The 12,729-nt window shown below is 36.6% G+C and overlaps 1 protein-coding gene across 1 annotated transcript in view; it reads right to left on the reverse strand.

Moving 5' to 3' along the window:
* Window positions 1-242: 242 nt before the first annotated feature.
* Window positions 243-12,729, reverse strand: part of SLC30A5 (solute carrier family 30 member 5) — a 35,782-nt gene continuing 23,295 nt past the window's right edge. The window contains exons 11-16 of the mRNA XM_025892881.2: window positions 12,110-12,267; window positions 11,128-11,257; window positions 8,511-8,712; window positions 7,634-7,860; window positions 1,736-1,864; window positions 243-1,104 (exon numbers count right to left, since the gene is read on the reverse strand). Of these exons, the coding sequence (XP_025748666.2) occupies window positions 934-1,104; window positions 1,736-1,864; window positions 7,634-7,860; window positions 8,511-8,712; window positions 11,128-11,257; window positions 12,110-12,267 (1,017 nt within the window). The 3' untranslated portion in view covers window positions 243-933. The remainder of the gene's footprint in view (window positions 1,105-1,735; window positions 1,865-7,633; window positions 7,861-8,510; window positions 8,713-11,127; window positions 11,258-12,109; window positions 12,268-12,729) is intronic.

Here is a 12,729-nt window from a genome sequence, read left to right on the forward strand (position 1 = left end):
TTAAAGGCAGAAAATTCAAATGTGAGTTCATATTATTTATGATTCTCTCAACTGGTTGTTCCACAAAATATGGAGCTAAATGAAAAGATGAGAACCCTTGCATTGTTTGGATACCAGCCTCACAAGCAACTTGGAATGGCAGATTCATAACAAGAAATGGAATATTCTACTTCACAGGAAGAAGACAAGTGATCGAATAACATGCACACAACTTAGTATAAGTTTTTACCCTAATAAAGTAATTATTCATTTGCAAGTATTACCAAAAGTAAAAAAATTTATTTTACAGAGTGGTTGGTTTTTGTAATACATCAATAATGTTAAAGTTCCCTATTCTCACTGCTTGTCTCATTTCAGTGGTTGTTTTTTCCCAAATAATTTAGTTTACATTTAAAGTGGCAATACAGCTTTTACTTAATGGATTTAAGTTATAATTAGAAACCAGTTTTATATACAGAAAATCCATAAATATAGAACTTTAATTCCTATTTTATCCTAGGGCTATGCAAAAAATTGACTAAAAATTTTTCATTTGGGTCTTTGTAATAAACATGTAAATACATTATTTACAATGGAGATGCTTTCTGACAGAAAGTAAACACACAGAAGTAATTTTGGTCTTCACTAGAATCCATCATTATATGTTCGTTTTCAAAGATGATGTGATACATCATGTTCACTCAAATTTTAAGATTCCTGTTATACACATAATTCAAGTAATTTTTTTACTTGTACAATTAATGCTTCATTCTGTATTTAAATATCCTTTAAGAAAGATTCCTTGATCCAATAGTAGGGAACTTCAGAATTTTTTTCAAATACAGCAAATGTTTCTGTACAATTATGTACAATTTTCTTCCTTCTGGCAATATTATAAATACCGAGTAATTTAATCTTCATTGTTCATACCCCAGAGGTAATTCTCGAGTTATCTCACATGATGTAAGTACCATCTTTGTAGTATTTCATGGACTCCATTTGTTTTGTGATAGCTAGAACATCATGAAATCCAGTACTTAGGCCGGACATATGTTGAAAGTATGCCTCTTTTTCCACTTGAATTGTTAAATTGTTTACTCCAGCATCTTTAAGTATTCCTGTAACCTGTTATCAAAACCCATACATTTTAAAGCATTTAGATTAATACATTTAGTGTATGTCTTAAATAACTGGTATTACCTATCAGATATTTCATAGCCACAGATAGTCAAAGATAATCCTCAAAGTAATATTTATTATTTATTTACTTGGTCAAGTATTAGCTATAATCCTTTAGATGGCCAGGAAATTACTGACCTGACATTCAAAGTTGAGAAGGGAAACAGCTTTTGTTTCCAATATGGTAGGTTTAGAATAGGAATATAGGAACTGCTTTGATCCTTGCCTCCAATCACAGTGTTATACGCTGCCAACTTGACTGTCATTATTATTAATCTAGATCTGTATTTATAATAATTTATTTCTGGACAAACGATTGGGAGACAAGGTGGATCATAAGTAAACTTTATTACATTCACTTAAGCTTGTCATCTAAATACTAAAACTTAAATTTTATTTTAACCATTTTGGGGTAGAAAATAAATCTAGATATAAAAACCAAGTTATATTATCCTTGGGCAGCTAATAGATTGATATTTTTGAATAAATGATTACTCAACTGTATAATTTATAATGTGTCCCAGTTTATACATGAATTAACTCAAATGAAATCACTTTAAAAACAAAAGATTATCACCTGCTGTACTATTCTTTGTTCCAGCACATCAGATGTCACTTGTATATGAATTGTTCCTGCCACAACACTGGCTGAATGACGCCAAAAATGAGGGTCTCGGTATGATATTAATCCTTCTATTTTCTGTATCTGTCAAATAAAAGGAGAGGTAATGTAAATGGACTTAAAAGGCTAATTTACTTAACACAAAGCAATCTTTTTGGTCCAGAAACCACTATTAAGCTGATTTTTTTTTTTTAAAGATTTTATTTATTTATTTGAGAGAAAGAATGAGAGAGAGAGAGAGAGCACATGAGAGGGGAGAGGGTCAGAGGGAGAAGCAGACTCCCTGCCGAGCAGGGAGCCCGATGCGGGACTCGATCCCGGGACTCCAGGATCATGACCTGAGCCGAAGGCAGTGGCTTAACCAACTGAGCCACCCAGGCGCCCATTAAGCTGATTTTTAAAAAAGATAATAAGGAGATCAAAGAAGTGAGAAAAGAAAGGGACAACTCGTTTGAAGTAAACTTGCCTAAAATATTTTGAACTGGGAGTGATGTCAGGGAACAGCTCTGAAGAGGAAATGAATGGGGGTTACAGGTGTCTTTACACTCAATAGTTGCGTACCCATTTTCACCTCTTTAAGAGGTACTTTGCCTTTTCTAAACATTGGATACTTTCAATGGACTACTTGGTTTCCTCACATTCATACACAATTCACATATTAATGTTTATATAAACATGTTCAAAAGATATCCTCTATGTTTTAACAATGAACTGATTAATGGATATTGCATACAATGTAACACTACACACACTACATAAAAAGGTATGAGAGTGTTTATCAACATGACATAACTGAATGGGGAAAAATTTACAAAGCAGTACAAAACAGTTTTCATCATTTTTATTTTCAAATCTTTTTAAAATTTTTCTAAAGATTTTATTATTTTTTTGAGAGATAGAAGTAGAGTCTCCTCTGAGCAGGCAGCCCCGAGCTGGGGCTGGATCCCAGTGCCCTGGGATCATGATCTGAGCTGAAGGCAGACATTTAACCAACTGAGCCACCCAGGCACCCCTATTTTCAAAATATCTTAATATAGAAAAGCACATTTTAAAAGTGTTTCTTTCCATGGGCACCTCGTTGGCTCAGCTGGTAGAACATGTGAGTTCAAGCTCCACACTGGTGGCAGAGATTACTTAAATAAAAACAAAAAAAATAAAAAAAATATTTTGGAAGTTTTCCAGAATGGGCATAATTTATTTTTGAAATAAAACCTTTTTTTTCCTTTTGGTAGGATGTAGGATGTAGTATTCACTAAGAAGGTAAGAAAACTTTACTAATTTATGAAAACAATGGGTTAAGATGTTATTCCTTAAATATTCAAGATACCAACTTTTCATCAGTAGATCCTAATTTAATATAATATGGCAAGGGCACCTGGCTGGCTTAGTTAGTAGAACATGTGACTCTTGGGGCGCCTGGGTGGCTCAGTCGGTTGAGTCTGCCTTTGGCTCAGGTCATGATCCCGGGGTCCTGGGACTGAGCTCTGTGTGGGGCTCCTTGCTCAGCAGGAGCTTGCTTCTCCCTCTCCCTACTGCTCCCCCTGCTTGTACTCTCAATCTCTAAAAAAAAAAAAAAAAGAAAAGAACATGTGACTCTTGATCTTGGGGTTCTGAGTTTGAGGCCTGTGTTGAGGGTAGAGATTATTTAAAAATAAAGGGGGGGCGCCTAGGTGGCTCAGTCGTTGGGCGTCTGCCTTTGGCTCAGGTCATGATCTCAGGGTCCTGGGATCGAGCCCCGCATCGGCCTACCCGCTCTGCGGGAAGCCTGCTTCTCCCTCTCCCACTCCCCCTGCTTGTGTTCCCTCTCTCACTGTGTCTCTCTCTGTCAAATAAATAAATAAAATCTTTAAAAAAAATAATAAAAAAAAGGAATCAAATTCTTTCTCAGGATCATGAGTTCAAGCCCCATGTTGGGTGTAAAGCTTACTTAAAAAAAAAAAAGGGGGTGCTTGCCTGGCTCAGTCAGTAAAACCTGTGACTCTTTTTTTTTTTTAAGATTTTTATTTATTTATTTGAGAGAGAGAGAATGAGAGAGAGAGAGCACATGAGGGGGGGAGGGTCAGAGGGAGCAGCAGACTCCCTGCCGAGCAGGGAGCCTGATGTGGGACTTGATCCAGGGACTCCAGGATCATGACCTGAGCCGAAGGCAGTCGCTTAACCAACTGAGCCACCCAGGCGCCCAAAACCTGTGACTCTTGATCTCAGGGTTGTGGGTTTGAACCCCACGCTGGGTGTAGAGATTACTTAAAAATACAATTTAAGGGGCACCTGGGTGGCTCAGTCGTTAGGCGTCTGCCTTCGGCTCAGGTCATGATCCCAGGATCCTGGGATCGAGCTCCACATTGGGCTCCCCGCTCCATGGGAAGCCTGCTTCTCCCTTTCCCACTCCCCTGGCTTGTGTTCCCTCTCTCGCTGTGTCTCTGTCAACTAGATAAATAAAATCTTTTTATTTATTTATTTATTTATTCATTCATTCATGAGAGACAGAGGAGGAGAGAGAGAGAGAGAGAGAGGGAGAAGCAGAGGGAGAAGCAGGCTCCCAAGGAGCAGGGAGCCCGATGCGGGACTCGATCCCAGGACCCTGGGATCATGACCTGAGCCGAAGGCAGACGCTTAACCATCTGAGCCACCCAGGCGCCCTAGATAAATAAAATCTTAAAAAAAAAAAATAAAATTAAAAAAAATTAATTTATTTTTGGGCATCTGGGTGGCTTAGTCGGTTGGGCGTCTGCCTTTGGCTTGGGTCATGATCCTGGGGTCTTGGGATTGAGTCCCACACTGGGCTCCTTGCTCAACGGGGTGTCTCCTCCTCCTCCCTCTGCCCACCTCCCCTCCCTGCTTGTGCTCTCTCTCTCAAATAAATAACATCTTTAAAAAAAAAATTATACTTCAGAGAGCAAGACAACAAGAGAGTGGACACACTAGTGTGGGGAGGGGCAGAAGAGGGAGAGAGAATCTCAGGCAGATTCTCCACTGAGTGCAGATGATGGAGGGCTCAATCCCAGGAACCTGCGATCATGACCTGACTGAAATCAAGAGTCGGAGGCTTAACCAACTGAGCCACCCATGTACTCCTTAAATATAAAATCTTTTTTACAAAAATATTATTTGAGAGAGCAAGCGAGTGAGAGGACAAGTAGGGAGGAGAGGGAGAAGCAGACTCCCTACTGAGCAAGGAGCCTGATGTGGGACTCGAGCTCAGGACCCTGAGATCATGACCTGAGCTGAAGGCAGGCACTTACCCAACTGAGCCACCCAGGCGCCCCTTAAATATAAAATCATAAAAAAAAAAGATATGGTAGACCACAAGCTAAAAAACATTTATTTTGTATTTGTTTTTTCTATGAATTGCCGGTTTATATTCTTAATCCATATTCCTACAAGACTTTTTTTTTAAAAAAAGATTTTATTTGAGAGAGAGAAACACAGTGAGAGAGGAAACACAAGCAGGGAGAGTGGGAGAGGGAGAAGCAGGCTTCCCACTAAGCAGGGAGCCCGATGCGGGGCTTGATTCCAGGACCCTGGGATCATGACCTGAGCTGAAAGCATATGCTTAACGACTGAGCCACCCAGGCGCCCCAAAACTTTTTCTTAATTAAAAAAAATTATTTTGGCTAGTGTCTGCCTGTTTATATGTGCTGCAAATATTTTCCCCTTGTCTGCCTTTTTTTTTCTCCCGAGTTCTATTTCTATTCTTGTATTCAAAAATTTTCCCCCATTTATGTTCAAAAGCTACTACAAGAGTTTTGAAAATTACATTTAATGTTTCAGAAGAAACCTGCTCAGGTTTTCAGGTTGTCTTTCCATTAAAAGATGGAAAAAAGGCATCCTTGCCATGCTTCACATTTGATTAGATGCTTCTATATTAATGCATAAAAGCTCTGGAACAAATTGGTCTCAAACAGGAGCAGTTCATGTCAGAAAAAATTAGAATATGAGCTAATATTCAATTTTCTACGTTCAGAATGCCTGAGAAAGCATTCTATTGCCAAAGTTTACTTAACAAAAAAGGTCAATATGAAAATGCACATGACCTGATTTTTATATTGTAGTAAAACAGGTGCTTTGGAGAAAGGACATGTGGAAGCAGTTGATTCCTTCCAGACCCATTGTGATTCCATACACACCCATTGTTTATACTCGTTCCAAGACTTCTAACATGATGATACCGTTTCCTCATATTACCACCATTCCAATCTTGTTCTGTGGCCCACTAGTTGTCATTTCCACACATTCATTGTGTGTCACAAGATCGACAAAGGGATTGAACCCCTGCAATATTCCTTGGATGTGTCTGCCACCATTTAATTTCAGTGATAATTTCTGGTCCATAAATTGTTTCAACTTGGGAGGGGGTGAGCTTTGCTCATGGTGTCTACTCTGCGAGCTCAAAGATCTGTATTTATTTGTTAATGGAGTCTTCTGCTGATGGATAATTTTCAATTGCTCCAATCTGTAGATTTTCTTCCTCCCTTTTTGGCTTCCAGGTGTTTTTTTTTTTTAAAGATTTTATTTATTTGAGAGAGAGAGAGAGAGACAGAGGGAGAAGCAGGCCCCTCACTGAGCAGGGAGCCCGATGTGGGGCTTGAGCCCAAGACTCTAGGTTCATGACCTGAACCGAAGGCAGATGCTTAATTGGCTGACCCACCCACATGCTGCACCCCTTTCCTTCCCCCGCCCCTGATGCTTTTTCTTTAAAAAGATTTTTTTTGAGAGAGAGAGAGAGCATGCACATGAGTGGGGGTGGGGTGGCACAGAGGGAGAGGCAGACTCTCTCCTGAGCAGGGAGGCTGACAAGGGGCTTGATCCCAGGACCCTGAGATCACCACCCAAGCTGAAGACAGACGCTTAACCAAGTGAGCCACCCAGGTGCCCTTTGGCTTCTACTTTCAATTCAAACTTATTAAAAAAGGCTTTCTCTACCTCTGTAGAGAAATATACTAAAAATATTCTTCTATTTTATTTTAGTAGTTTTATTATTTTTTATCATTTACATATTTAGTCCACTGGAAATATGTTTTGATATTTGATGGTAAAGAGATATAGCTTTTCTTTTCCACCAAGTGGAAATGTTAATTAGGCCCACACTTTCTCCCCACTGATCTGAAATGCCATCTTTGCTATATACTGAATTCCATAAATTCCTGGGTCTGTTTCTGCACAACCAATTTTTTAAAAATTGATTTTTGTTTACTGTTGTGCAAGAATAAAACTGTTAGTTGTGTTAGTTAATTCTGTAACTTTATAATCATGGAATGGGATCCTATTAATTTGTAATTTTTGCATTTTTGTTGTTGTTGTTTATTCTCAAGCATTAACTTTTCCAAGTAAGTTTCTAAGTAATACTGGATTACCCAGTCTCCCCCAAAACAAAAACAACCAAAAGAAAAGAATCCCAGGAGAGGCAACTGCACTGAGATTTAAATGAAAGAAATACGACAACTTCACAATACAATTTCCCATCCAAGAAAAATCTCTCCATTTATTCACTCCCTATTTTATGTTATTTATTTATTTATTTTTGAAAAAGAGAGTGTGTGTGCACACACAAGTTGGGGGGGGGGCAGAGGGAGAGGGACTGAGAATGTTAGGCAGGCTCCATGCGGATGCAGGGCTTGATCTCATGACCCTGAGACCATGACCTGAGCCAAAATCAAGAGTGAGATGCTTAACCGACTGAGCCACCGAGGTGCCCCTTTTTATGTCCTTTAAATAAAACTGTATTTTCTTAATTCATATTTTGCACATTTCTAGTTGTGTCAACTTACTCAATTTCAAATGCTATTTTATTTATTATTTTTTCAAATTCTATTTTAAAAGGAAAAAATACAGTGAAGAAATTACACACAGTACCTTTTCTAAAGCAACATGTAGTTCTTTTTCATATTCTGGTGGCAGTCTCAAAAGTAGAACCTGACAGGCATCTTTAATCAGTGGAACAACACTAAGAAATATTAATACAGCAATAAAGAGTGAACAGAGGGGATCAGCAATGAACCATCCAAACTGCTCTATAAGAACTGTGGATACGATCACACCAATACTGCCAAGTGTGTCTGCCAAAACATGTAGAAATACACCTACAAGTAAAATATGAAAACATTAAAAATTAAAGCACATCTAATTTAGTCTTTTTATCCATTTTATAAATATTACTGGGTACTACTATGCACCTGATTCTGCTAGGGGATAGTACTTAAAAACAAAAAACAAAAAAAAAAAACCCATGGTCACTGCTCTCAAAGAATTCACAGCACAGTGGTAAAAAGGGAAAGATATAGGCAACTATATAGCACAGAGTAGTGAGTTTTATGATGGTGTGGTTTTCCTAGAAATCACACATGAGCCAAGTTTTGACATTATCCAAATTAAGCAATCACAATAAATAATTCAACACAATAAGTGATAAATAATTCCCCTATATATTTTACAATACAATAAAAATTTCCTGGTTCTTTTATAGTGAAAGTTCATAATAACACAGTATTTCCCTTCCAAATAATATTCATGCAAATGTCACTATGAAAAGGACTCTATAATACAATAATCTGTTTAAAAATTGACATTTATGAACAAATGTGAGCATTTTCTACAGCAGATGACTTCATTTTTTTAGCTGCAGACTGTTTTTCAAAAATACAACTGTACCAGAAGCCTAATATTATACAAATAAGACAGCGTCAATTCAGAACACAGTTGAAAAGTAGGGCAATATTTGGCAAGGACTCACCCCTCATGTTAGCATTCATGCCTCTGCCTGCAGATCCGTGGCTGTGACCATGCCCATGGTCACTGTGTCCATGCATATGGTGGGAATGACTGTGATCAGATGAATGACAGCTTCCCTGAGAAGCTCCATGGTTATGGTTATGGGCATGGCTAAAGGCACAGATACCAATAAGGTTTACTATCAGCCCTCCAACTGAGACTGGCTAGTAAAAGGAGAAAAGAAAACCTTTAAATTTGTAATTTTAAAAATGTATTTGTTATTTAAAAGTTACTATAAATCTAAATGTTTTTCTGTTTACAGTTTTCAAAGTTTTTTTCATTTTTTTCCAAAGTATTTTTGTAAAACCTAAGTTCAATAAGGAAATCCAAAATTTTTAAAAAGATTTTAGAATATTTTAGAAGAAACATTTTAACTTTCAAATAGCAAAGTTTTGACAAGTAGAGGAATTTGGGCTTGCTTTAATCAAGTGAAGAACAAGTACTTGGTTCACGGTTTATGAATAAGTTATGCTAGAGTTTTGTTTTATTTAAATAAAGTTTGAAAGTACTGCTTACTAGAGCAAGTATGCACTGTGGCTGAAATCTCATTTACATTTTGGTTTGTAAGGCAATGATTATAATTTACTAACTAGTGGATTCCAAATATATATAATCTTATTGCGTTTCTTAAAATATAGTAAATTTCCTAAAGTAAAAAAAAAGTATAATGGAAAAACAAACATATAATAGTAATCTTTCACCTTTTTTTAAACAAAGTGAATGGAATTATCTTGATTTAATAATGCCACATAACACCCCAAAGGATAAACAAAGTTACTTACCCTTGATTATCCTCTCTTATAAAATGATTTTGGATAGTTCAGGGTGTTACTTAATTTACATATATTAAAATTTCTCCTTTAGAGAAATCCACTTGATTTATAAAAATAATATATAAAAATAATGGGGACAGATAATTCTAATTAATTTCCAAAGTTTGTTAAGACAAGAGATTTACTTTAGTAAACATGTATTATACACTTCTTACTGAGGCTCAGACCATTTATCTGTCAGATTTTAAAATTTTAGTCAGCTTTATGAAGAACTTGAAAATGGTTAATTTTGAATTAAATCAAATACCGCATACAGAGACCCCATCATCTCAAGTATTTCTCCTCTAATGATAAATACTTCATTTGTATAGATTTCATCAGAAAAAAATATGTAGAAAAAATGTAGAAAGTGCAAGCTCCCTGTAATCTAACCCCCAAAAATTAGTCACTACGAGAATGGTGTACTTTCTATGCACATACTAAAATACATACATAAACACTTTTTTAAACCAATAATAGCATATTATAATGCTGCTTTGGAATTTTTTTTTAACTTAGTACAGTTTATAAGTATTTTTCATGCCAGTGTACATAGATATGCCTCATTCTTTTTATTGGCTGTACAGTATCCTACAAATGACAGCTTTATTTCTTTATTTAACCCGTCTTTTCCTTGGTGGACATTTTTTCACCATTATGAGCAATGGCACAAGGAATCATGCACCTTTACACACCTGTGCAAATATTTTTTGCAAGTATTTCTGTAATAAATATTAAAGATCAAAAGATAAAAGCATTTAAAACTTAAAATATATTTCTAAACTGCAATCCAAAGCATTTTACTAATATAAGCTTCCAGCAACCAGATTTATAACTTATAGTCATTCAACAATTAATTGCTGATTTCCTACTGACAAGCCAGGTGCTAGAGTTTATGAATTAATGATAGAGAATTCAGGTCCTGAAGATATTTCACTTACATCTTTAATTGTGGAAGAAAGACAAAGGAGTTATAACTCAATGTTGCTTAAAAAAAAAAAAAAAGCAAGATACAACAGGAATACTGAGAAAGGGAAATCTACCACATTTTGAGGAGGGAAGAGAGGGATTAAGGGAAAGTATCTCACTGGAAGAAATATATAAGCAAAGTTCTGACAAAGGCTGAAAGGCAGATGTGAGGGAAGGGCATGCCAACTACAAAAACAGCACATGCAAAGGTTTGGAGGTAAAGGGAGAACATTATAAACTACTACAGCAGTAGTACCATCAACAAAGTAAAGCCTTTAAAATGACAACATTTTTCTCATTCTTTCCCTATCATTTTGCAAATTTCCTCAGGTATTTAAAAAGCATATCTTCACACAAAAACATTTAGTAAGTCAGAAAGAAATCTGTATGTTTTAGACTGTCACCTAAGGGTGCCTGGGTGGCTCAGATGGTTGGGCGACTGCCTTCAGGCTCAGGTCATGATCCTGGAGTTCCAGGATCGAGTCCCACATCGGGCTCCCCGCTCAGTGGGGAGTCTGCTTCTCCCTCTGACCCTCTCCCCTCTCATGCTCTCTCTCTCTAATAAATAAAATCTTTAAAAAAAAATAAGACTGTCACCTAATATTCTGACTAAAATATTAGAGAAAAGGATTAATTTCTAAGAGTCAGCAGCATAAATATAATTACAAGATAAGAAATTGTGTTAATTTAAATCAAAAAATAAAATCTTCCTAGATCAGTAACTACGAGTAGTTAAACTTTAGCATGGAAAATGCTGTAGGGGGTATGAGAAATTCAAACAGGAAAATAAAGACTTACTGTTAACATGTGTGTGTCTAATTCCGGAGGATCAATTAATCTAGCCACTGACTCCATAAACACAAAAAAAGCTATTACCATTAGAAAAAGTCCATTAATAAATCCAGAGAGAATTTCTATTCGGCCATACCTAAAAATGTAGAATGTATTTTTAGAAAAGGAAAATGACAAATATTTTTAAAGTATAAACATTATGTACAAAAGAGGATCTAAGTCCAGATTTTCAACTACATATATAAATAATACAATCAGAAAACTACCAAGATTTTAAACACCATACTAATGCTGGAAGAGTCTTTCTGTACTTAAGTTTGTTGCAATTATAAATATTTATCCAAGTCCTTCTTCAATGTTTCCCCTTACACAAAGCCTTTCTTAGCAAGAAGTTCCTTCTTTCCCTTTAATGGGCTCTCCCTTGATGGGCTCTGTACCTCTGTCACAGCCCATAGATTTTGCTTTGTAATAAAATCATTTGTATTTTTGGCTCACCTATCTTTCAAAATATTAACAGCTGAAAAGAGCTGAATTTATCAATCCATTCAGGGTAGGTCTTATTAAAATTCTTTGTACAAATCAAGGATTCTAACGTTTGTTGAACTGAATTATTCAGTTGATGAAAGGATATTTCATGTTCATGCACAGCCTCTTCAAATTGTGAATACTCTTTCTAACAGCAAAGATGCAAATGATCATGCACATTCCATTGTCTCAAATAAACTGTTAGGCAAAGAGCTCAAAATCTAACTGATTTTTGCTCTCTCCATACAAGAGGAATTAGTCAGGGAATATAATCTTGAGCTTACTGCCATTTATTATTTATCATATGCTTGGTTTATTTCCTTGTATCTACCTCAATTTAAAGAAAACTAAGGCTCTGAAAAATTATTTGTATTAAAAGGAATAAAATTTTATTCCCTAAGATGGAATTTGCCCCTAGGATTTTTTCATTGTGTTATATCACCTTGATGGTCAGTGTACCTACCCATAGGAGAAAATCCGAGTTGCTTTCCATCTACTCATCAGGGCCGCAAAAAGCCCCATGACCAAAGCAGAGCAATCAAACAGCATGTGAAATCCATCTGAGATCAGACCTAAACTATTGGTCAACACGCCATAGAATAATTCCACAAAGGTAAACAGCTAAAAAAAATTTAAAGAAAAACAGGGGAGGAGTATGTTAGAAAATACCGTTTCAAGAGATTTATCAGAACTTAATCATGAGAATTTTAACCTTTTAGTTAAAAAAATTTTTTTTTTAAAGATTTTTTATTTATTTGACAGAGAGAGAGAGAGAGAGAAAGGTAGCAAGCGAGCATGAGCAGGGGAATGACAGGCATAGGGAGAGGGAGAAGTAGGCTCCCCGCCGAGCAGGGAGACTGATGTGGGGCTCCGTCCCAGGACCCTGAGATCATGACCTGAGCCGAAGGCAGGTGCTTAACCAACTGAGCCACCAGGTGCCCCTTAACCTTTTATTATTCAAATCTAACTTGAAGATATACTACCACTTTATTTCAATTCATATAAACTGTAAGATAGGGACACCTGGGTGTCTCAGTTGGTTAAGCATCTGCATTTGCCTCATGTCATGATCCCAGGGTACTG

Source organism: Callorhinus ursinus, unplaced genomic scaffold, assembly GCF_003265705.2.
Source record: "Callorhinus ursinus isolate GAN/ISIS: 27379988/994484 unplaced genomic scaffold, GSC_fseal_2.0 scaffold23, whole genome shotgun sequence".
In the NCBI taxonomy this organism is placed as follows: Eukaryota; Metazoa; Chordata; class Mammalia; order Carnivora; family Otariidae; genus Callorhinus; species Callorhinus ursinus.